This window comes from Rhinolophus ferrumequinum, chromosome 6 (assembly GCF_004115265.2).
Source record: "Rhinolophus ferrumequinum isolate MPI-CBG mRhiFer1 chromosome 6, mRhiFer1_v1.p, whole genome shotgun sequence".
In the NCBI taxonomy this organism is placed as follows: domain Eukaryota; kingdom Metazoa; phylum Chordata; class Mammalia; order Chiroptera; family Rhinolophidae; genus Rhinolophus; species Rhinolophus ferrumequinum.
Window position 1 is genome coordinate 10,552,518 of NC_046289.1, and position 25,352 is coordinate 10,577,869.

The 25,352-nt window shown below is 35.3% G+C and overlaps 1 protein-coding gene across 2 annotated transcripts in view; it reads left to right on the forward strand.

Annotated features, from left to right (window-relative positions):
• TRIP11 (thyroid hormone receptor interactor 11) overlaps positions 1-24,432 on the forward strand; it is a 65,751-nt gene extending 41,319 nt beyond the window's left edge. For both annotated transcript variants that reach the window (XM_033107265.1, XM_033107266.1), the window contains exons 17-21: positions 7,857-7,938; positions 8,758-8,872; positions 18,418-18,534; positions 19,699-19,843; positions 22,433-24,432. In XM_033107265.1, the coding sequence (XP_032963156.1) occupies positions 7,857-7,938; positions 8,758-8,872; positions 18,418-18,534; positions 19,699-19,843; positions 22,433-22,653 (680 nt within the window). In that variant the 3' untranslated portion in view covers positions 22,654-24,432. The remainder of the gene's footprint in view (positions 1-7,856; positions 7,939-8,757; positions 8,873-18,417; positions 18,535-19,698; positions 19,844-22,432) is intronic.
• The last annotated feature ends 920 nt before the right edge of the window (positions 24,433-25,352 follow it).

Below are 25,352 nucleotides of genomic sequence, written 5' to 3' on the forward strand. Positions count from 1 at the left end.
TTCAACATTTAAACAATATTAGGAAACTCATTTTAAAAAGTGGCATTTTATTCGAAATACTTGACTATGTCATTGCTACCAGAGACAATATGATTCAGTCTGGTCAGGTCAGACATGAAAAGAGCAATTGTGTATTAACAGTATTAAAACAGTAAATTGTTGATGATTTCAGTCATTCAGTACATAATTGTTAGTGCCATGTATGTGCAACTGTGCTTATGAGTTCGGGGTGTTTATAGGTTTTGAATGAAAAGTATGAAGACACTTTATCAGGCATTAAGTACTTAATTAGAACCAACTCCGTGGCTTCATGTTAGATACTGTGTGACACACTCGATCAGATCCCCTTTGTGGGGAAGTAACAGTATCCATGCACCATAGGTTCCCCGTTGAAGGCAGTGGTGCCCAAGGTGGTCATTAGATGGTGCATATTTAGTTCCCCAGGAATCTCATTAAGGGCCGGGGCATTCCAGGGAGGAAAGGAACTTGAGCAAAGCCCTCAACCAGTAGTAGGATTTCACCCTGAAAATGTAAGAACTTCTTTCTCTCCCCCCACCACCCCTTAAGGGAAAGTAATGATGAAAGGAAACCCCAAGATATTACAGATGCTATGTTTCAATAGATAGTGTTGGCTGGTAGAAGAATTACTGCTTTCCTTCCTTTTAGAAATTATTCTTGCAACATTTTACCTAAAAGTACTCTTTTTTTGATATTGTTCCAAAGACTTATTTCACATGCCATCCTTTATTTTTATTGATTTTTTTAAAACTCAAGACACTAGCCTATGAAACAGCTAGCGTAGAGTCTTTCATTAACTTTTCTGGGTTGATCAGAGTTCATAATTTCTATGGAATTGTCATTCATGACAAAATACACACATATAGACTATCTTGCTATATTTATGGCTAGATTTGTCATTTTCCTTCTTAAGCTTCTTGTTCTTTACCATCATTCTTTGAGGTAAATTCCTGCTTAAATGAAAATGATGGGATAAAATTGAAAGTACAAAATAGTTTTTGTTTTGATAACTTGTTATTCAAAAAGGTGGTGAATTTTGTACACAAAGAAAATGAGTTTTCATAAACCATACAAGTTTAGATTCTAGCATTGGGAAAATCTTTTTGGTCTGTCTGCAGTTTATAAGTGTATCTTAAAGGGCCCCGTACTGATGTGTTTTTTTAGAAATGTTTGGTGACTGCTTTTTAAAAAAGTCTTCTGTGAGTTAAGAATGGAAAATTTCCTTAGATTGTTTTTTTTAAAGAGAATCTAGAAGAATGTATAAAATGAGACCTAGTAAACCTGTAATATGAAGCATAAAAACATGTTTTAAAACTACAAATATAAGAGAAGTTTAAAATGTTTTTCATGGAACTACCTTTATGGTGCTGGATGGTAGAGTTTTTATTTTAAATAAAGATATTCCGTTTTCCAGGACATGATTTATACAAGAAAACATATAATGTCCTGTTGAACATAGGCCAAATACATTCCCAGACGCTTTGTTACCCAAACCTTTTGAGGGATTTCTTTATAGATGTTTTTGGCAGAAGTGGTGATTTTAGAGGAAACATATAAGAAATACCAGATGCAGTTTTCTGAATTGACATAAATGGTTAAAAAAATTATTTGTGATGATATAAACATCTGGGTATGCAACACAATGCCAAAATTTTAGTTAAGAATAAATTATGCATCAGATAAATAATTAAGCCCTTTTCAACTTAATGGTTATATTTTTACATGTGTGTTTTATTAATTCTTCTAAGTATAAAGGAAAAAGTAAATTATGTAGAGATGAGAATGTTTTGAATTAATATGTTTTGTGTATTTTCCCTCATGTGGATGAGTAGTTCAGAATATAAATCATTTATTCTTTTTGTCCTGCATTGTTCTTCCCAGATAGTCTCCCTTCCCAGAGAAAAATCAATCATTCTTCCGTTTATTTATCAAAAATTCATTGTTTTCTGTCGTGTACCAAGCATTAAAATAGGCACTAGAGATACAAAGGTAAGGGGACAGGGGTCCTACCTTCAGGAGGTTTACAGTCAGACATGAAGGGGAAGACTACATGTAATCACATCCATGCAGCAAGTTGTTTCAAAAGGAAGGAGTAATCCATTCTACTTGGTCATGGTGGTGTGAAAGGGTAGGAGAGGCTGGTGAAGGGTAGACTTGACCTCACTTGAGTGATGAATAGGTACAGCTAAGCAGGCAGGGAATTGGGGAAGAGCATTCTAGACAGAGGGAGGAATTCATGTGAAACTGTGTGGCATGTTCTGTAGATCCGGTGAACTAGTAATGACCTCGGGAGGGAGAGAGGTGTGTGTGTGTGTGTGTGTGTGTGTGTGTGTGTGTGTGTGTGTGTGTGTGTGTGTGTGTGTGTGTGTGTGTGTGTTGGTGTGGAGTGCTGAGTGGGCAGAGGTGAAAAAATGAAACTGTATGTATGGATCACAAACACAAATTGTAAACTCAGGCCCAAATTGTAATATAAAAGAGCAAATAGAATTGAGTAGACTGGTGAATTGTAGAGTTTCTTATCGGGGCAGCAAATTCTCCCAAATTCTTCTTATCGGGGCAGCAAGTTCCACCCAACTGTTGCCATGCAGGAATGTGGGCCCAATGTTGTCAGATCTTCAGATCTTTCAAAAGACACTGGAAATGTCGACTTTTATGTGAAATATTCTAATTTTTTAATGTGACACCTGATTTACGTTTTTCCAAAAAAAAGCCGTGTGTGGACTGAACAAAACATTTTGGGGGCCAGATTTACTCTGTGTTGATTTGCAACAAGGAGCTTACAGAAATGAATTGAGGTTCAGTCTGCAGTCTAGAAAAAGGCCTTTTGTCTTTAGTATATTTTCTGTAGTAATGATGATATTCAGCAAGTGGCAAAATTATTGTAATGACTTTACTTCTCACCGACAAAATTGTCGTCCTCTTTGGGAAGTATGGCTGGGCTATGTGAACCTTTAAAAATTAAATATATAACCTGACTCACAATATTCAGTCTTTTAAAAAAATTTAGTTTTGATATGGAAAAATGCAGTACAAATTATCTGAATTCGTACTGGAGAGTTGAGGGAGGAATATGGAGAGGGAAAATAAATTTGATCTGGTTACATTAAAAATATTTATATAAAATCTCTTTCAAATGCACATATTTAACTGTACATGATTTAACTGTACAAATAATCCAGTAGACCTCAACATTGCTATTTCAGTTTAATCACTGATTCTGATCCAGTGAAATTCAAATTAATGAGGTTATACTCTATTAATAAAATTCTTTTCCTGTGAGTTCATTGCTAGGAAGTGGAATATCACTTAGCAATTAATAATTATGGAACAAGAAAGTATTCACCATGTATTCTACACCTTAAAATTCTGTGTCCTACATAGTTGAAAAGAATTGAATTAAAAGACAAAGTAGATACTAATATATCTTAACTTCAAATGTAAATAAATACAAGATATTTAAAAATATTACTTGGTGTTGTAATGAAAGTGATTTTGTGTAAGTTGAAATTTTGTAATAAAAAGACCATTTAATTTCTAGCTTTTGCTTTGATTATGTTTAATTAAGTGAAGAGGTAAAATTTCCTTATGTTAGACTTAATGTATCAGATTTAAGTTTATTTTTTAAGTAGCCAGTGCAAGTAAGACACTACACTCAGTTTATTTACTGAAATATCTGTAAATGAAATCATCTTTCTCACGTTTTGTTTTCTTCCTCCTACTATTACTCCTTTGCCTTGGTTTGTAAAGATGACAAATAAGGCAAAATAGAGGAAAAATTATCAATATTAATGTTAACCAAAGTGATACATATTATTGATATTGGTTAGGGCTTGGATGAAAGATGATATTTTAAGAAAGCAGATGAATGAGTACTAATGCTTTATATAGCACTTGACTGTTTAGAAAAGTCACATTTAATCATTCAGTAGATTCTCTAAAAATCTTTTGCGATAAGCATGCTTATTTTACAAAATAGGCAACCAAGTCTGGTCCTGGTGACAGATCCATGATTCATATCCAGGTCTTGTGACAGGGCCATAATTCATATGTAGGTCTCCTGACGCGCCGTCCGCTCCAACCCCTAGTCTAGTCAGGTGACGGTTAAGCCTCGCTTGAATCTTATCCAAGGGAGCTTAGTCATGAAATAGCCAAATGACTTTGTAAGGAGTGTGACTTAATTTTACGATGTTCTCTGAAGACAGTATTATAGTGCAGTGTTAACTAATCACAAGTAAAATGTAAAATTATGATGTGTTGATTTGTTTTAGTCAATTACAGTTTATGTTCAATTTTGATTTTTTAAACAAGTGATGGAGACCATGGTGCAGTCTCTAGGCATTACAGAGAAGAGGCGTGTATGGCAGGTTTTAGGATGTCATATATTGAGATTAACTCTTCCCTAAATTAGACTAAATCTCAGTTGCTTTATTGCTTAAAGTGTATCCCCCCCACCTTTTTTTTCCTTTAACTTCCTAAGGAGTTTTTTGAATATGTTAGATTATTTCACAGGAATATTGTATTTGGCTGACAACCCATTTCTGAATAGCTGTATTTTGCCTGCCCATGTAAATACAGTTCTGATTTCAAATTGTGGTTTGAATAAGTATTCAGTTTTTCTGGAGAAATATTCAGAATCTCTGATGGGAGGAGAATAAAGGTTCCTGAAGAGAGAGTTTGTAAGCATCTTTGAAGTCAGTATTTGACTTTCTTTTCTAAACCTTCCCTGGTTAATACCAGCCTTCCAACCTCTTCCCCCAAATTCTGAGGATTCTTTTCTAGACTCAAATATCAGTTTACATTTAAACTGGTACTTGAATTTGAAGTAACCTTCTGCCTGCCTGCCTGCAAGCATATACAGTTATCAGTTCTCTATCACATTAGCCCAGGACTAACTTGTATTCTGATAATGATTTTCAGAAATTTTCACCCTGTAATTTTGGCTTTAAGGTTGTTTTGAGCTTACCTTTCAGAACACAGAGATTTTAATCGAAATTATACCCATCTTAATTTTCATCAAGAAAATATTTTTGACTTGAACTTTATTAAGACAGATTTCTTGATCAGATTTTCATAAAGCAAAGTTATATTTTCCTAATTTATTTTACTAAAATCATTTTTATCAGAATCAACTCTGCTTTGTAAATTTTACTCTGAAGATGTCGATTTATCATTCAGCTTTTTCTTTGCTTTTTAAATAAGAAACAGTATAGTACAGTGGTTATTTCCTGGTTATGTTCCAAAGCAGTGCTATCCAATAAAAGCATAATGCAAGGCACATGTATAATTTAAAATGTTTTAGTAGCCATGTTAAAAAGTTAACAGATATAGTTGAAAATAATTTAATAATTTGCGTAACCCAATATATCTAGAATATATAACATGTAAACAATATAAAAAATCATTCATGTTAGAAGAAAGGTAGGAGAATGGAAATCTCAGAGAAATGGAAGGTAGAGGTAGGATGAGTTTGACCTCTCTTTCTCTGCTGCCTTTCTATACCCTTGGAAAGGAGAGGAGGAGGATGAAAGAGAAGGCCATGCCCGTCTTTACTGTGGCTCTTACTTTAGTTCGTGAGTGGGATGGTTAATTCAGAGTGGTTAGTTTAATTTACTTGCTGTTCGTCTGATAGTTGAGAATTCTGTTTATATTCAGAATGTAGTACTAGAAAAGGCCCAGACAGCAACGTTTGTTCATAGTATATTCATGCACAGTAAGAATCTAAAATGGCTTTTACTGACTCAGACTTTAATAATAGTCTTGTTCTCTTTCTCGCTCGCTCTCTTTTTTTTAATGTCCAAGCTTAAATTCCTTACTGGAAAGACAGGAAAGGAAATGTTTGTAGTAGATTTTCCAAACACAAACCTCGCTTTTATAATATGGTTATGGCAACCATCTATTTTGGTAGAGTTAGCCTATTACACGAATTACATTTTGCAATTCAGATTTTTGCAATTTAGGAAAAACATAAGCCATTACAAGCAGTTAAACTGGACAGTTCATATATATGTTTAATACTCTAAGTCAGAACTTTAGGAAGACAGAATGAAAATATAAAGCAGATGAACCTGGCCTGATTTTTAAGGTTCAGAGAAAACTTCCTTGAGGAAGTGACCTGGAAACTGAGATGTGAAGGATGAGTAGGAGTTAATAGGTAGTGTCAATGGAAAAGAGCTTTCCAGCAAGAAGAAAAATTATTCACAGAAGTCTTGCAGTGGGAATTGCAAGTCCAGAAATAAACCATACATTTATAGTCAATAGAGTTTCAACAAGAGTGCCAAAAGAAGAGTTCTTTCAACACGCGGTGCTGGAACAACTGGATCGCCACATGCACAAGAACGAAGTTGGACCCCTGCCTCACACCATGTTCCAAAATTAACTCAAAATGGATCATAGACCTATATTTTAGAGCTAAAACTGTGAAACTCTTAGGACAAAACATAGGAGTAAATCTTTGTGATGTGGAGCTAGGCAATGGTTTCTTAGACATGACAACTAAACGCAGAAACAACAAAAGACAAAATAAATTGGATTTCACTAAAATGAAGAAGTTTTGTACTTCAAAGGATAGCATCAAGAGAGTGAAATGACAACCCAAAGAATGGGAGAAAATATTTGCAAGTCATGTATCTGATAAGGGAACGTGTATCCAGCTACTACTCGGGAAATGCAGCATAACTCAAAAGAGTAGGTCTGTGGAAAGAGGTCAGAGTCTAGTGTTTGGATGTGTTTCTTGATTTGAAAAATAGAGCCCCGTCGCAAAGCAGTCTTCTCTTCATTTCTTTCAGAATGAAGTTTGTAGTCTAACTTGAAGTTAACAAACATCTCCTTCAGCTCAAACTATCCATTTCTGAGGTGACAGGTGTAAACTCCATGGGTTTGGCGGACAGTTCCTTAGTCTAGGAATCCTTGGCCCTGTGGAGTAGTTGAATTTCTGTACAGAGCATTTCCTGTTATAATTCTAGACACTGCTTTTAATACTGTTCAAATTCCAACAATTCACCAAGATTTTACAGATTTTGCTTCCTTTTTAAATACGAATTTTAAGAGTCCAAACATCCATCTAAATCAGTCAAATTGGAGTATCTCAATTAGTATATTAGAAGCCGTGATATGAATTATATTTTGCAGTTTATGCACCCCAGAATTTGCCTCTCAGTTACATCCCGAGCCATGGTCTCAGTTGTCTTAGATACTTTTCTTAGCTCACCAAAAAGCAGAGTCCAGCCAGGAAAATGGAAAAAGGAAAATCTAAAACTGTCTTTTCCATTTCTTCCCATTAATGAGTAGTTCTGGAAATGTTTCCCGCAAGGAAGCAGTGGTGAAAATCTCTTCTTTGCTATTAAGTTTCTGAAGAGAATGAAAATCTTTTTTATTTTTTTAAAATTAGTTTCAGATACATAAACCAACAGAATGATTAGACATTTATACCCCTCACAAAGTGAGAACCCCTTCCCCAATCTACTACCCCCCGACATCGTATGTAGCTATTACAGTCCCATTGACTCTATTCCCTATGCTGTGCTTTACATCCCGTGACTCTGTGTGTGTGTGTATAATTTTGGGTTTTTTTAAAGTTTTCTGTTAAAGAATTGATTGCTTTATTGGGGGTAAACCATGTGAGTTAATGCATATATGCATATGCTGGCTTCTAAGTAATTTCTGTACCAGCAAGCCTAGTTCCCTAAACCAAAGAAGAGATGGAAGTAATTGAATCTTCCTAATTAGAATAAGTGCATGTATTCAAAATTCATGGTAAAGATGTCTTAAATCTCATTATATATTCATCCATATTATTTTAATTAGTTAATAACTATCTTTTTTCACATGTTTTAAAACAGATGAGCTCCGACAAGAAATGCTGGATGATGTACAAAAGAAATTAATGACTTTAGTGAACAGCACAGAAGGAAAAGTAGACAAGTATGCTCTGCCTTTTAACTTTTATGTATTTTATAGAGACTGCTTTTATGATAAAAACTTCTACATGTAGATGTTTATATGTGATTAAGATTTTTAAAAGCTTTTTCTTTTTCTTACGTGGTGATAAGATGTGAGTAGTTTTAATGAGGGATCAGTAGAATAATTTCTCTTCTCTTGATTAAATAGGTTTTCTCAGCTCAAATTCTTTTTTTTAAAAGCCAAATGGAAGCACTAAAACATCACTACACTTAGAAAAAAGTTTATTCTTCCAATACTTTTTCATTTCTCTTTACTGTCCTTAAATGAACATAGTTTGCTCAAATGTATTAGGTCTGAAATCTAGGTATATGTAATATATCATTAATATTTTACAGATTTTGACATTATTAGAGAATTTTTAATAAATGTGTGTAGGGAAATAGAAGCATAACCATTAAGCACACAAACTACCATCACCATTTAAGGTGGGGAGGGAAAAATCTGAAGAATCTGTTAAGGTTGACATCGACCAAGACAGGCACTGAGAATTACTAACGAGGCACCATCGCAGGGGATTATTTGGTTGAAGAAAGTGGGTGGCTGGCTAGTAAGTGTGTTTGAAAAACATTTTGGGTTGTATGAAGTATTCTTAATTAGACGTGTCAAGGGTTTTTTAAAAGTTACTTTAAAATATTTTATTGTTTAGTGTTTTACAATTAAGTACTGTTTAAGTACAATTAAATGTTTATATGCGTAGTGTTTATTATTTGGACACACTAAATATTGGGATGGGATAACTTGTTGAGTTAGCTTGAGCTGTTTCTGTCTTCATTTTTATAGAGTTCTAATGAGAAACCTCTTTATTGGACATTTCCACACACCAAAAAATCAGCGTCATGAAGTGTTACGATTAATGGGAAGCATCCTGGGTATCAAAAGGGAGGAAATGGAACAGGTAACTATTGGAACAATGAAAGCCATTCGGAATACATTTATAACTAAAATAATGACATAAAATTTTCTTTCACTGTATTTTACATAACTTTCCTGAATATAATTTTCTCAGTAATGTGGAAATGGAATCATTTCATCATACTACAGTGAAGCGGTAGATTTGTTCAGTTTGTATAATTTTTTTTTACTTTTTAAAATTTATATTGTGATAAAAACATAACATAAAATTTACCATTTTAACTATTTTTAAGTGTACAGTTCAGTGGTATTAAGTTCATTCATTGTTATTCAACCATCACCACCATCCATTTCTAGAACTTTTTCATCTTCCTAATTTAAACTTTTTACCCATTAAACATTAATTCCTCATTCTCCTCTCCACCACCCTACCAGCCCTGGGCCACCATATAATATTTATCCTTCTATGTCTGGCTTATTTCACATAACATAGTGTCTTCAGGATTCATAATAGTAGCATGTGTCAAAATTTCCTTCCTTTTTGAGTATATTAAATATATTAATATTCCCTTGTCTATATATACTATATTTTGTTTTTCCATTCACGATGGACAGTTGGGTTGCTTCTACCTTTTGACTGTTAATAAATAATGCCACTACGAACATGGCTATACAAATATCTATTTGGGTTCCTGCTTTAAATTCTTTCAGGTATATACCCGGAAGTAGAATTACTGGGTCATATGGTAATTCTGTGTTTAATTTTTTTAGGAATGGCCATACTGTTTTCCACAGTTGCTGCACTATTTTGCACTCCCACCAGCAATGAACAAGCGTTCCTAGTTCTTTACATCCTTGCCAATGCTTATTCTATTTTCTTTTTCTTTTTATTTGAAACAGGAAATAGCATCCTAATAGGTGTGAGGTATTATCTATCTCATCAGGATTTTGGTTTGCATTTTCCCTAATGACTAGTAATGTTGAGCATTTTTTCATGTACTTGTTGGCTACTTACATATTTTCTTTGGAAAAATGTCTGTTCAAGTCCTTTGCCTATTTTTGAATCGGGTTTTTTTTTGTTGAATTGTAAGAGTCCTTTATATGTTCTGTATGTCAATCCCTTATCAGGTATATGGTTTGCAAATATTTTCTCCCATTCTGTGTGTTGTCTTTTCACTTTCTTGATAGCATTCTTTGTACAAAAGCTTTTAATTTTGATGAAGTTCAGTTTTATTATTTTCACTTTTGTTGTTTGTGCTTTTGGTGTCATATTTCAGAAACCACTGCCAATCCAAAGTCATGAAGATTTTTTCCTATTTTCTTCTAACAGGTTTAGTTCTTACATTTAGGTTTTTGATCTATTTTGAATAAATTATATATGTATATATGGTAATGTAAGGGTCCAGCTTCATTCTTTTGCATGTGGATATCCAGTTTTCCCACAATATTTGTTGAAAAGACTGTCATTTCCCCCATTGAGTGGTTTTGGCACTCTGATGGAAAATCAATTGACTATATATGTGAGAATTAATCTGGGGGCTCTTCATTCTATACCATTGATCTATGAATCTGTCTTTATGCCAGTACCACAATGTTTTGATTACTGTATGTTTCTAGTAAGTTATGAAATTAGGAAGTGTGCATCCTCCAACTTTGTTTTTCTTTTTCAAAATTATTTTCGTTATTTATGGTAACTTAAGATTCCATATGAATTTTAGGGTGAATTTTTCTATTTCTGCAGGAAATTCTGTTAAGGTTCTAATAGGAAATGCACTGAATGTGCAGATCCTGTTGTGTAGAATTGTCAACCTAACAATATTATACCTTCCAAGCTATGAATGTGGGGTGTTTTTCCATTTATTTATGTCTTCTTTCATTTCTTTCAGCAGTATTTTGTAGTTTCCAGTGGATGCCTTTTGTCCCTGCTGAATATATTCATTTATTCAATTTATACTCATTATTTTTAAAGTTATTTGTATTCTTTTTGATGCTGTTAAGTGGAATTGTTTTCTTGATTTCCTTTTTGGATTATTCATTGTTAGTGTATAGTAATGCAACTGGTTATTGGTGGGAGATCAGCTGGTTGGACCATGAGTATTTTTGAAAGGCTTTTTAGGGAGTTTTGATGTATGTCTTTGGTTAGGCCCACTGCTAGGCCTTCTCAAACTCCCCAAGAGGTTTGAAGCTAGAAAACTGTTTAAATCTCACCTCTGCCGCTTACCCACTTAGCAGCTTATGACCTTGGACATTTCTTCAGCTTTAAAATGGAAATTATGCTATTGATTATCGAAGGTTGATGTAAGAATTGAATGTATATTACTTGGAATTTAGTAACCCCTCAACAAATACTAGCGTTCATTCTGGTTTTGTATTTATTTAAAAATTATTTGTTATTACATAGGTAATGCTTGCAGTGAGTTTGAAAGCCAAGTAGAAGTTAGGAAGAGTATTGCGTTAGAAACAGCCCTAATATGACGAGAGGAAGGTGTGAAAGGTTTCCCATTTGGGTAACTACATAGTGACTAAGAACACAAATTAGGTAGATTTGGATTCGAATTTCAGCTCCTCTGCTTCTTCACACTTGTCCCTGGTTCAGTCATTTAGCCTTTCTGACATATGAGTCAAAAAGAATTCAAAATGGAAATTGTAAGTATTTTGAATGAAATGAAAATACAGCATATCAAAATTTGTAGGATGCTGTAAGTTAGCACTTAGGGGACGTTCATAGCATTAAGTCGCTGTATATTATTTATTTTTCAATTATAATTGACATTCAATATTACTTTATATTAGTTTCAGGTGTATAGCATAGTGGTTAGACATTTATATAATTAACGAAGTGATTTCCCCCCAATAAGCCTAGTACCCACCTGACACTATACATAGTTATTACAATATTATGGACTATATTCCCTATGCTGTACTTTATATCGCTGTGACTGTTTTGTAACTACCAGTTTGTACTTCTTAATCCCTTTACCTTTATCACACAACTAACTCCTCAAGCCCCTTCCATCTGGCAACCATCACTTTGTTCTCTGTATCTATGAGTCTGTTTCTGTTTTGTTTGTTCACTTATTTTGTTCTTTAGATTCCACATATAAGTGAAATCAGACAGTATTTGTCCTTCTCTAACTTATTTCACTTAGCATAATACCCTCTACGTCCATCCGTGTTGTTTGTCACTAATGGTAAAATTTCATTCTTTTTTGTGGCCCAGGAATATTCCATTGATTATATGTACCACATCTTCATCCAGTCATCGGTTGATGGGCACTTAGGTTGCTTCCATATCTTGGCTATTGTAAATAACACTGCAATTAATATAGGGGTGCATATATTCAAATTAGTATTTTGGATTTCTTCGGGTAAATACCCAGAAGTGGAATTTCTGGGTCAAAAGGTAGTTCTATTTTTAATTTTTTGAGGAACTTCGATACTGTTTTCCGTAGTGACTGCACCAATTTGCAATCCCACCAGCAATGGATGAGGGTTCCCTTTTCTCTCTGTTTATTAGCATCTTTTCATATGTCCTCTTTGGAGAATCTATTCAGCTCCTCTGCACATTTTTTAATTGGATTGTTTTCTTCGTGTTAAGTTGTATGAGTTCTTTGGACATTAAGCCGTTATTGGATGTATCATTGGTGAATATCTTCTCCCATTTGGTAGGTTGTCTTTTCATTTTGTTGATGTTTTCCTTTGCTGTGTAAAACTTTAGTTTGACGTAGTCTCATTTGTTTATTTTTTTCTTTTGTTTCTCTTGCCCAAGGAGATATATCAGAAAAAGTATTACTAAGAGCAATGTCAGAGAGTTTACCGCCTATGTTTTCTTCTACGAGTTTTATGGTTTCAGATCTTACATTTAAGTCTTTAATCCATTTTGAGTTATTGTATATGGTGTAAGAAGATGGTCTAGTTTCATTTTTTTACATGTATCTGTCCAGTTTTCCCAACACTATTTATTGAATAGACTGTCTTTACCCTATTGTATATTTTTGCCTCCTTTGTCATAGATTAGTTGACTGTATAGGTGTGGGTTTATTTCTGGGCTCTCTATTCTGTTCCGTCGATCTAAGTATCTGTTTTTATACCAATACTATGCTGTTTTAATTACCGTAGGCTTATAGTTTTATATCAGGTAGTGTATTACTTCAACTTTGTTCTTTCTCATGATTGCTCTGACTACTTGGGGTCTTTTGTGGCTTCATGTAAAACTTTAAAATTACTTGTTCTAGTTCTGTGAAAAATGCCATGGGTATATTTTGATAGAGATTGCATTGAATCTGTAGATTGCTTTCAGTAGTGTGGACATCTCAACAATGTTATTCTTCCTATCAGTGAACACCGTATATACTTTCATTTATTTATATCTTCTTCAGTTTCTTTCTTCGATGTCTTACAATTTTCTGAGTATAAGTCTTTGACCTCCTTGGTTAAATTTATTCCTAGGTTTTTGTTTTTATACAATTGTAAATAGGACTGTTTTCTTAATTTATCTCTCTGATAGTTCATTATTGGCACATAAAAATGCAACCAATTTCAGAATATTAATTTTCTGTTACTTTACTGAACTTTACTGCTACTTTACTGAACTCATTTATGAGTTCTAATAGTTTTTGATGGCATTTTTAGGGTTCTCTCTATATAACATCATGTCATCTGCAAATAATGACAGTTTTCTTTTCCAATTTGCATGCCTTTTATTTCTTTCTCTTGTTTGTTGTGGATAGGACTTCCAATACTATGTTGAATAAAAGTGGTAAAAAGGGACATCTTTGTTTTGTTCCTGATCTTAAGGAAAACACTTTTAGCTTTTCCCTGTTTAGTACAATTAGGTTTGTCTTATATGGCCTTTATTATGTTGAGGTATATTTCTTCTATTCCCATTTTCCGAAGAGCTTTTATTATAAATAGATGCTGGATTTTGTTAAACACTTTTTCTGCATCTACTGATAATGATCAAATGAGTTTTATTCTTCTATGTAGTGTATGTATCATGTTAATTGATTTGTGGCTGTTGAATCAACCTTACATCCCAGGAATAAATCCCACTTGATCAATGGTGTATGATCTTTTTATTGTATTGCTGAATTTGGTTTGCTAATATTTTGTTGAGGATTTTTGCATCCATGTTCATCTAGGATAATTAGCCTATAATTATCTTGTTTTACAGTGTCTTTGTCTGGTTTTGGAACCAGGATAGTGCTGGCCTCGTAAAATGAGCTTGAGAGCCTTTCCTCCTCTTGAATTTTTTGGAATAGTATAAGAAGGATAGGTATTAATTCTTCTTTGAATGTTTGGTAAATTTCACCTGTGAAGCTCTCCAGTCCAGAACTTTTGTTTGTTGGGAGTTTTTTGTCTACTGATTCCATTTCATTAGTAGTAATCGGTCTGTTCAGATTTTCTGTTTCTTGTTGATTCAGTCTTGGAACATTGTATGTTTCTAGGAATTTATCAGTTTCTTCCAGATTGTCCAGTTTGTAGTATTTTTTAATAATCCTTTGTATTTCTATGATGTCAGTTGTCACTCCTGTTTCATTTCTGATTGTATTTATTTGGGTCCTCTTTTTTTCTTGATGAGTCTGGTTAAAAGTTTATCAATTTTGTTTATTTTTGTTTAGCTCTTGGTTTCACTGATCTTTTATATTGTTTTTTTATTTTTCTTTTATTGGGAGGGGAACAGGACTTTATTGGGGAACAGTGTGTACTTCCAGGACTTTTCTTAAGTTGTTGTCGTTTCAGTCTTAGTTGTGGAGGGTGTCGTTCAGCTTCAAGTTGTTGCCCTTTCAGTCTTAGTTGTGGAGGGCGCAGCTCACCTCCAGGTCCAGTTGCCGTTGCTAGTTGCAGGGGGCGCAGCCCACCATCTCTTGCGGGACTCGAGGAATTGAACTGGCATCCTTGTGGTTGAGAGCCCACTGGCCCATGTGGGAATCAAACCGGCAGCCTTCGGAGTTAGGAGCATGGAGCTCTAACCGCCTGAGCCACTGGGCTGGACTCTATTGTTTTTTAAGACTCTATTTTGTTTATTTCTGCTCTGATCTTTAGTATTTCCTTCCTTCTTGTTCACTTTGGGCTTTGTTTGTTGTTCTTTTTCTAGTTCCTTTAGGTGTAAGTTTAGATTGTTTATTTGAGATTTTTCTTGTTTCTTGAGATATGCCTGTATTGCTATGAATTTCTCTCTTAGGACTGCTTTCACTTTGTCCCATAGATTTTGGATCGTTGTGTTTTCATTTTCATTTGTCTCAAGGTATCTTTTGATTTCTTCCTTGATCTCATTGTTAACCCATTCCTTGTTTAGTAGCATCTTGTGTAGCCTCCGTGTATTTGTGTTTTTCAGTTTTTTATTGTAATTTATTACGAGTTTCATACCATTGTGGTCAGAGAAGACTCTTGATATGATTTCAACCTTTTCAATTTATTGAGACTTATTTTGTGGCCTAACATGGTCTGTTTTGGAAAGTGTTCTGTGTGCACTTGAAAAGAATGTATGTTCTGCTTTGGGGTGAAATGTTCTAAAAATATCAATTAAAGCCATATGGTCTAGTGAGTCATTTAACACTGCTGTTTCCTTGTTGATTCTCTGCAAGATCTGTCCATTGGTGTCAGTGTGGTGGTAAAGTCCCCTACTATGATTGAGTTATTGTTGATCTCTGCCTTTATGTCATTCAATATTTACTTTGTATATTTAGGTGCCTCTATGTTGGGTGCATAAATGTTTACAAGGGTTAAATCCTTTTGTTGGATTAAAACCTTTATCATTATATAATGTCCTTCTTTGTCTCTTACTGTAGTCTTTGTTTTAAAGTCTGTTTTGTCTGATAAGAGTATTGCTACCCCAGCTTCTTTTTTCGTTTTCCTTTCACATGAAATATTTTTTTCCATCCCTTTATTTTCAGTCTGCGTATGTCTTTCGATCTGAAGTGGGTCTCTTGTAGACAGCATATGTACGGGTCTTGTTTTCTTATCCATTCAGCTATCCTGTGTCTTTTGATTGGAGCATTTAAGCCATTTACACTAAAATCATTATTAATAGGTACATAGTTATTGCCACTTTATTCATATTATGTTCTTTTTTTTAATCTTCTTAAAGAAGTCCCTTTACCATTTCTTATAATACTGCTTTGCTGGTGATAAACTCTTTTAGCTTTTTCTTGTCTGGAAAGCTGTTTATTTCTCCTTCAGTTTTAAATGATAACCTTGCTGGGTAGAATAGTCTTAGTTGTAGGTCCTTGCTGCTTTTCATCACTTTACATATTCCCTACTGGTCTGCAAAGTTTCTGTTGAAACATCAGCTGACAGTCTTAGGGGAGCTCCCTGTGGGTAACTAACTGCCTTTCTTTTGCCCCTTTTAAAATTATTTCTTTTTGGTGTTCTAATTATAATGTGGGCCTGTTTGGGTTCATCTTGTTTGGGACTCTCTGCAGTTTCTAGGCTTGAATATCCATATCTTTCACCAGGTTAGGGAAGTTTTCTGTCATTATTTCTTCAAATAGGTTCTCAATCCCTTGTGTTCTCTCTCTTCTCCTTCTGTAACTCCTGTGATGCAAACGTTGCGCTTGATGTTGTCCCAAAGGTCCCTTAAACTATCCTTATTTATTTATTTATTTATTTATTTATTTATTTTTGTTCATTTTTCTTTCTGCTGTTCTAATTGGGTGTATTCTTTTACCTTCCAAATCTCTGGTTCGATCTTCTGCTTCATCTAATCTGCTGTTGATTCCTTCTAGTATATTCTTCTTTTCAGTTATTGTATTGTTCACTTCTGACGGTTCTTTTTTATGGTTTCTATATCCTTTTTTATGCTTGCTATCTTTTTGTTGTAGTTCTCACTAAGTTCCTTGAGCATCCTTATAACCAGTGTTTTGAACTCTGTATTTGATAGGTTGTTTGCCTCCATTTCATTTAGTTCTTTTTCTGGAGTTTTTTCTTGTTCTTTCATTTGGGACATGTCTCTTTGTTTGCTCATTCTGGCCGCCTCTCTGTGTTTGTTTCTATGTTGTAGGTAGATGTGCTATGTCACTCAGTCTTGGCTGGGTGGCCTTATGTAGTAGGTGGCCGGTGGGGCCCAGTGGCGCAATCTCCCTAATTACCTGTGCCAAGTGCTCCTGGAGTGTCCTTTGTGTGGGTTGTGTGTGCTCTCTTGTTGTGTTTGAGCCTTGATTGCTGTTGGCACATCAGTGAGTGGGATTGTCCCTCAGGTTGACTGGCTGTGAGGATTGGCCATGCCCACAGAGTATTATCTGCTGTGTGGGGGCTGATTCCATGGGTAGAATTCATCCCAATGGGCTCTGGTACCTGCTGAGATCACCCTTTGTATGTGCCCCTTGTGGGGCTAATCACGTGGTGCTCTGTTGTGGTCTGAAGCTGGCCTCTAAGTGTGTTGGTTCTGGGGCCTCTTGGGAAGGGCTCCTATGTAGGCCAAAATCAGCGCTGCCTGTGACTTATGGGTCTACCTGGAGGGAGCTACAAAGCAATCCGCAGTTGGTAGCTGCCTGTGATGGACCTGGGGCACATGGGAGAAGCCTCACTGTGAACCAAGGTTGGCTGCCACCAGTACTGGGCCTGGGGCAGCTCTACAAATTTTACAGAGTACCTCAAGGCCTGCCACCACCTGCCAGCTACCCATAAGGCTCAGTCACTGAAAGAGCCTTGGGCGGTGTGCAATTTGGGTTAGGCAGGGTCTTGGGGTCATCAGGGTAGGGCCAGTGGAGTTCACCAGGCTAATGCAGATTCAGATTTGGCCATGTGGTGGGAGAGCTCAGCATAGAGCTAATGGCGGCTGTTCCTCTAGCCCTTGCCTTGGAGCCATACAACTCAATTTCTCCCTGTATGTCTCTGGCCACCATGCCTCTGCTGGAGCCCAGGGTGAGTGCTTGCAAGTGAGTGAATCTGTACACAGCCCCTTTAAGAGGATGCCTCGGTTTCCAACAGTCTTCCATCTCAGAATCCCCACTATTTTTCACAGGCAGATGTTGTGGGGGCTCCTCTTCCTGGCACTGGTGCTCCAGGCTGCGAGTCCTGATACCAGGCTGAGGCCCCTCGCTCTTCAGCAGATACCTCTGTAGCTGAGATACCCCTTTTGTTTTTTTGACCACCACACAGAAGTTTGGGGCCAGCCCGTTTTGCATCTCCACCCCTCCTACCAGTCTCAACGTGGCTTCTTTATATCCTTAGTTAGAGGACTTCTATTCAGCTAGTTTTCAGACGTTTCTCCAGGTTGATTGTTCTGTAATTTAGTTGTAATTTTCATGTGGTCATGGGAGGAGGTGAGTATATCATTTACCTCCTCTGCCATTTTGACCAGAACTCTCAATTTGTATAATATTAGTCTTAACGTTTTGTAACTTATAGGCCACCTCTCTTACCAGAATGCTGAGATTTTAGAGACATGACAATCCTCAACTTTTAGTCAAGATAGGATTTGGGATGACATTTCATTGTATTTATAGCCTCTGTCACTAGGAAACATTTATAAGACGTTGGACTTGAACAGCATGGTTTGCTACCATCTGAAATCACGTAAAAATGGTTCTTATTTTGTCTTTGCTTGTACTGATAATATTTTTCTGTTCTAAAACAATTTTTCAGTTGTTGAATGAAGATCAGGGCGGTGTTACCAGATGGATGACTGGGTGGCTTGGCGGAGGATCAAAAAGTGTCCCCAACACACCTCTCAGACCAAATCAGCAGTCTGCGCTGAATAGTGTAAGAACCAGCTTTAGTTTGCTGAATTTGAATGGTGAAACAATTGCATATCACATTCATTTGCAAAGAACCCGATTTATTTTTTCAGGTTATTTTATGTAGCTTTTTTGTTTTGAAGTCGTGGAAACTCAGAGCCAGAGACGTGATTAGCTTAAGGATAATAACCCAGTTTTAATAAGTTTACTGCATATAGGTTTTATTTTAACTTCTTATTTATATCGTATACTTTTATTTTTCAAAGTATTAACTGTTCCTTTATTGGTATTTGATCATGATGCTGTAGGCACATAGTCATTTTTCTCTCTTACTACTAAATTATGAGATTCTTAAAGACAGAGTCTTTATTTTATGCATGTATATGTATCGACATAGTCATTGAGTCAATACATACTTACTGAGCCACCTGCTGTATATTCTTCTGTTCTAAGCACTGGGGATGCAGCAGCAAACCAGATAGTTCCTGCCCTCAATGAACTTGCGTTCCGGCAGGAAGAAGCAGCTAATAATCATGAAAATGTAGTGCCTGTTATGTAGTAGGCTTATGATGAATATCAATTGAATTAACACTGGGAATTAGAATGTGGAGTTTCCTTCTTTATTATTATTTTTTTAATAAAGAGGAAACTGAGGATAGGTGACTTACCCACAGCTAGCTAAAGACAAAAACCTATTTTAAATTGGATGGCATAAAATTTAATTGAAAGGAAAGGTCTATGCTATATTATTTTAATCTGATAAAATTACTCGTGAGCTTTTGCTGTGTTCATTAATTGGGTGTTTAGTTTAGAAAAATGTGACTAATATTTGTTTTCTGTCAATATGTTTTCATGTCTATGTAAACAGTTATTAAAATGATTTAAGACTTAATGTCTTAAGTGCCATTGATGACAAGAAATCTAAGTGTTATCAGGTGGCTAATTCTGACTAAATGTCTGTAAAGGGCTGTCATCAAAGATTATTGATTAAGTTAAAGTTTTTACTTGATAACTAAAGTGTAACTAAAGTGCTAGCAATTTTAATTGTTCATAAAACTTAGTTATAAAGAATGATTCAGATGGCATGATTAGTTTTTAACATTTAATTAGAATAGCTGGTATGTTTTCTAAGTTGTAGTGAATATAATTTTAACATTTGCCTAATATAACCCAAATATGTTCTTTTTAGTCTTTTTCAGCACTTTTTGTTAAGTTTCTAGAAACAGAATCGCATCCATCTGTTCCACCACCAAAGCTTTCTGTTCGTGATATGAAACCGCTGGATTCACCAGGAAGGAGAAAACTAGATACAAATGTACCAGAAACTTTTAAAGGTGAAACCAGATATTTATTTTTTCTACAATTTTAAAAATTAAATGTTTAATTTATGATTATGTTTTACAGTGATATCAACTAAATTTTTAGTGCTTTTGAAAATGGGTAATGATTTCTTCCAAAATTCCAATAAGGCATTATATTTTGGCTTCATATATTCTTGTAGCAATACGGTATTTCATTGACGTAGATTAATTTAAGCAATATGAAATATTTTCCCTTTGTATATTGGTACAATTGTTTTCTGTCTACATAAGCCACTTTGTATTACTTTCCTTGGAAGTGGGGGTGAACTGGTAAGCCTTTGCTTGTTACCTATTTTCCTTTACTCAATAGCCAAACCTTGGGGTGTTAATAATATTTATGAGTAGTTTAGTAAACTGGCTTACACACCCAAGAACTTTAGGAAGCATTCACATTGTTGAAAGATCTGCCTAGAAGCAAATGGTTTGATGGTTCTGCAATATGTATACATAGTTTTCTATCCCACTAGTTTGTAAGGGTTTTATTTATATTCATATCCCCTATATTAGCTTCCAGTAAAATTTCTTGAGTTGAAATTTAAGTATATCCTTTAGACTATAAGCACATTCTTTATTGTAAGGTCTCTTTTTTTTCTGAAATCTTCATATTTTAATTCAGACTAAAATGTTTGCTAGTTGGGACTGTGAAGGTATGTGTCATATATTCTTAAGTTTACATCATGTCAGATACTTAATTTGGATAAAATATTAAATATATTCTGAAACTTAAAAAACTTGCTTACTTATTTAGACAAATATTTCTATTTTCCTGAACTTTTATAGAACAAGAAAGTGGTAAATTTGCTACTTGCATAAAAGGTGGCTGCTAAATTTAGTGAAAAGTCTTAACTTGATCTAACAGGTATAGACTCTACTAAAAACACTTTTTTTGTTATACTAGGTTATAGCATCTTAAAGTCAATTCTAAAATTCATTATGGCAGGATTTTCCCTCTTCCCCCCCCCCTTTTCTCCTCTCCATCCCTTCCCCTTCTTCCCTCTCCTCTCTCTTTCAGTTATCAAGTCACGTACCCAGCTTGATTTATATTGATCAGAGACAAAGGCCACTGAGGTTCCAAGTAGGTACAGGGTTTGCATGAAAAAGCAAACTCAGTGTTTAATACTGGATTTGGAAGTGTGTGGTTAGGCTCAGAGCTTATTAAGTAGCACCACCAGCTTTTGCAGAGGTTAGAAATTTGTGCTTCACGGGAAAGTGTAGCTCGGGGACCCAGAAAGTGCTCATTGACCAGTAGATTTGATGAATTTGTCCCAGTGATTCTTTGTTTTAGAGGCCTCCTGTGTTTGAATTTCCCACTGCTTAAGTGAGCACCTTCAAGGGGTTGCTTGTCTCTTAATGTAGTTTTTAGTGGTCTTGGGTATTAAAAGCACAGTTCTTCTATCCACTAAGACATTGGGGCATAAACCAAATACCTATTCCAATAAAACTAATTGTTCAACCTAACTTTATAGAAGAATAATCTAATTGAGAATAGTTTTCAAACCTTTGAATGTCTAAAAGATGGTCATGTAATGTAATGCATATATTGTTTTTCATTTCATAAATTAATATTAAATCTGATTGCTATTGTTATATGGGTGCCAGGTTTGTTTTTATGATCATCATACTTACTGGGAAAAGTTCTCAAGTTCTTCATCTTTCAGGTGGGTGATTAGAGAGTTTGCCTTGTAACTAGAAAACGTTTTTTAAAAAATTGTTGTTATAGTGTAGGGGCTAAAAAAATAATACGTTTCCTCCCACTTTCTAAGGTCTTCTGGAACTTATTAGCTGGACTAATAATCAAATTAACAGAGAAAGATTAACAGGAAAAAAATCAAAATTTTAATACATGCACATGGGGAATTGACATAAGCATGAAAATTCCAAAACATGAGGCAATATTGGGTATATATGACATTTTGGACAACAGAAAAAAGGGGGAGTGTAGGGATAGACGTTTCAAAAGTGAGAATGGGTGATTTACAGGTGATTGAGGAAGAGCAGAATGTACCTGGCAGGCAAATTCTTACTAGGCAACTCAGAAACATTGGGACCCATGAAGCATCCAGCTAACATGCTCCTGCCTGAAGCCTTGCTATTTACCAGTTAATTCAGATTAGGCTAAGGCAACATCTTAAGCAAGCCTTTCCCTCTGAATCTCTTAGGCAGGAAAGGTGGGGAAGGCGCAAAGTTCTTTCTGAGTCTTTTCTTAATAACCAGCTTAAAAATCAGTATCCCAAAAGGCAAAACTGTTGGTCCTTTTCAGTAGTAAATGAAATTTATCAGTTATATAACTGGTATTTAAATATAAAACAACATTAATGTGTTTAGTGAAATATTAGCTATACATTCAAATATTCTTCTCTCCCCTTTTTTCTGCCATTCTTTTCTCTTGTCTTGTTCTTTCACCCTGCTATATATATTTCAGAGACCCTGCTTATTGGATCCAGAACCCAGCAGCATATGAATTAAATTTATTTGGGGGCTAAATCTGGGAACCTAAAACACATGTATAGAGTTGACTAACTAGCATACAGGAGACTAAACAATTCCTATTTTATCGTTTAGATACCACAGAATCCAGGTCTGGTAGGAGAACAGATGTGAATTCTTTCTTGGCTCCCCGCTCTGCAGCTGTGCCTCTTATTAACCCAGCTGGACATGGCCCTGGCGGACCTGGGCACCTTCTTCTGAAACCCATCTCAGACGTGCTGCCCACATTTACACCTTTGCCAGTGTTACCTGACAACAGCGCTGGAGTTGTGCTGAAAGACCTTTTAAAGCAATAGATGAGTTTCAAGCCAGAAACGACAGAAACATAGCACTTTAAAGAAACCGTGAACACTATGTGTATGTACTTGATCACAAAGTGGCCTTTTGGAAAAAGTCATGCATTTTGTTTGTAGTTGTACTTTCTCTACAATTAATAAAAATATTGTTAGTGATTTTAGAAATTGCAAGTGGCACAGGAGGGTTTGCTATATTATCTGCTTTTATCCTTCTCTGATTTGACCTAATTTAAGCTAGAAACATTTGATTTTTTATCTTAACTTATAAAAATAAGAAAAATAAAAAGAAAGACAATGCTAGTAGCTATATATCAGTTCTTTATTTTCCCCTCTGACTTTCAAGTTCATTTAAGCTAGAGACATGTGGTTTGTCTTTTAAAGATAATCAAGAGATTTACCAAAAAAAAAAAAAGAGAGAGAGAAAGAGAATAATAGTAGTGGCTTATGTACATAGTGCAGAAAATTGATCTGAAGTGTATAGTAATCATCTTTAGAGAACTTCGTGTAGACAGGCCAAGACGAGGCTGTCCCTGGGAGGTCATCAGTGTCCTGAGGTAGAATGTGTGTGTATTTGGTTCTATGCAATTTTATCACGTGTAGATTCACGTGACCTTCACTGCTGGACAGATACATCCAGGACCCCTCATGCTACCATTTTATAATCATAGCCACCTCCTTCCCTAGCCCCGTCCTTAACCTCTGGCAACCACTAACTTCTCCATCTCTATAATTTTGTCATTTCACGAGTGCTAAATAGGGGCGGCCAGTAGCGCAGTTGGTTAGAGTGTGGTGCTGGTAGCACCAAGGTTGCCGGTTCGATCCCTGCACGGGCCACTGTGAGCCGCGCCCTCCTTAAAAAAAAAGAAGTGCTATATAAATGGAATCATACAGTATGTAACCTTTTGAGATTGACTTTTTTTCACTCGGTACAATGCCCTTAAGATCCGTCCAAGTTGCCTGTATCAGCAGTTTGTTCTCTTTATTGTTAAGTACATACTGTGGATATATGATTTGGTTTTAAGAGCTAAGGTATCTTTTTAAAGGTACTATCTTAAAACGAATTGTTTTCTTACACACATACATATGACTTTCATGTAAAGTGTTAAATTGTACAGCTGCATATGGAACTGTAATTAGCAATATCACTAAACACGATACCTCCTGCCTCTGTCTGAGTTATCGATATGAGAGGTATGTCCGTCCCGGAACTGGCCATTCTCAGCCTCGTGGTCACTGAGGGCAGGGAATTACTTCAGCAACACTAGCACCAGGTCTTTGGAACTTCGGAGTAAGGGGGTATTGCTTTAGTTTTTTTTATAGACCTATTCTAAACAATCCTGATTTGGAACTTAACTATATCAGGATGTTCTTGTTTTTATTAGTTGTGGAAGTTGTACATTTAAAGACATTTCTTGCAAATTTTGTAAATTTCAACATGCCTTTAAAATAGAAACATCTGTATAACAAAGAAAGGTAGAAGTGATACTAATCCAAATATGTAAATAGCCTTGGCTCTGGCCAGGGCTAAATTTGATTGTTTGTAAATTTTGCTGTGATTAACTGTATAATACTTTCTACTGTATTTAGAAGATGGGAAGTCTTTATGTGTTGATACGTAAAACTGGTTTTTCTGAAGAATTTAATAACAGAGACATTGCTGCTTCACAACGTCCCATCTCCTTAGCTAACCTATTTATATTGCCATTTTTTATTCAGTATACTTTAAAGGAAGTTGTCGTACCAGTTCTATATTAGAACTGTCAAACTGCCTCTTGTCTGTTTTGCCCATTATTATTTCTCTATGAAATTATTACTCTTAGATTTTGTATGATGCTTTCAAAGATGCTTTCACTGGCTGTCCTAAATTATTTTCTGCTTGCTACTAAAGTTTCATTTCAGTGTGGAGCATCTAAAATAAAAGTTTCTAAGTTAAAAAAAGAGAGACAGACACACAGTCCTTCATTTTGGAGAAATAGAACATGCAAAACATTTTTTCTCTTTTCATTTGAAAATTAAAACTTAAGTAGTGGGTATTTAAGTAGCACGTCATCATATTTTAAATGCCTTTTATGACATTTTGAGTAGTTCTTTCTCTACTCAAAACAGCCTGTCCCCTTTTACCCCATAGTTTAACATAAGTTTGAAAGCTGTTATGGGTGGATTGTACATCTAAACATCACATCGTGACCTTACATGGCTGCTATTTAATTAAGTATGTGACCTTGAACTAAAGCTGTAGTACCTAATGTTTCATTTGTATCATCACTGAAACTATAGCTCACTGGTATGCATACTCAGTGTTTGTTGATCTAAACCAGACATAACTCACCTACTTTTCTGAAACTAAGTTGTGTCAGAGATGAACCATCTGCTCAAGGAATCTTAGTAACCATATAGTGATGAAGCATGTAATTCTCATGCTAGCAATAGGACGTTGCTAACAGTAATTTTACTGCAATATTTTAACTATAGTAATTTCACTGTTTACTTCTCTACAAACTTACTAGAATTTGTGGTTGAATTTTGCTTTAGCTGTCACGGTTTTTCACAACATTCCTAATGGTTTTCAACCACTAATATACTATAATAGAAAATCCAGCTACACATTGAATTTAATTTTAGTACAATTCTGCATCAGATGGTTGTTTTTTTAGTTCCTGCCATTATTGATTTAAAAGAAAAAGAAATAAAAACATGAG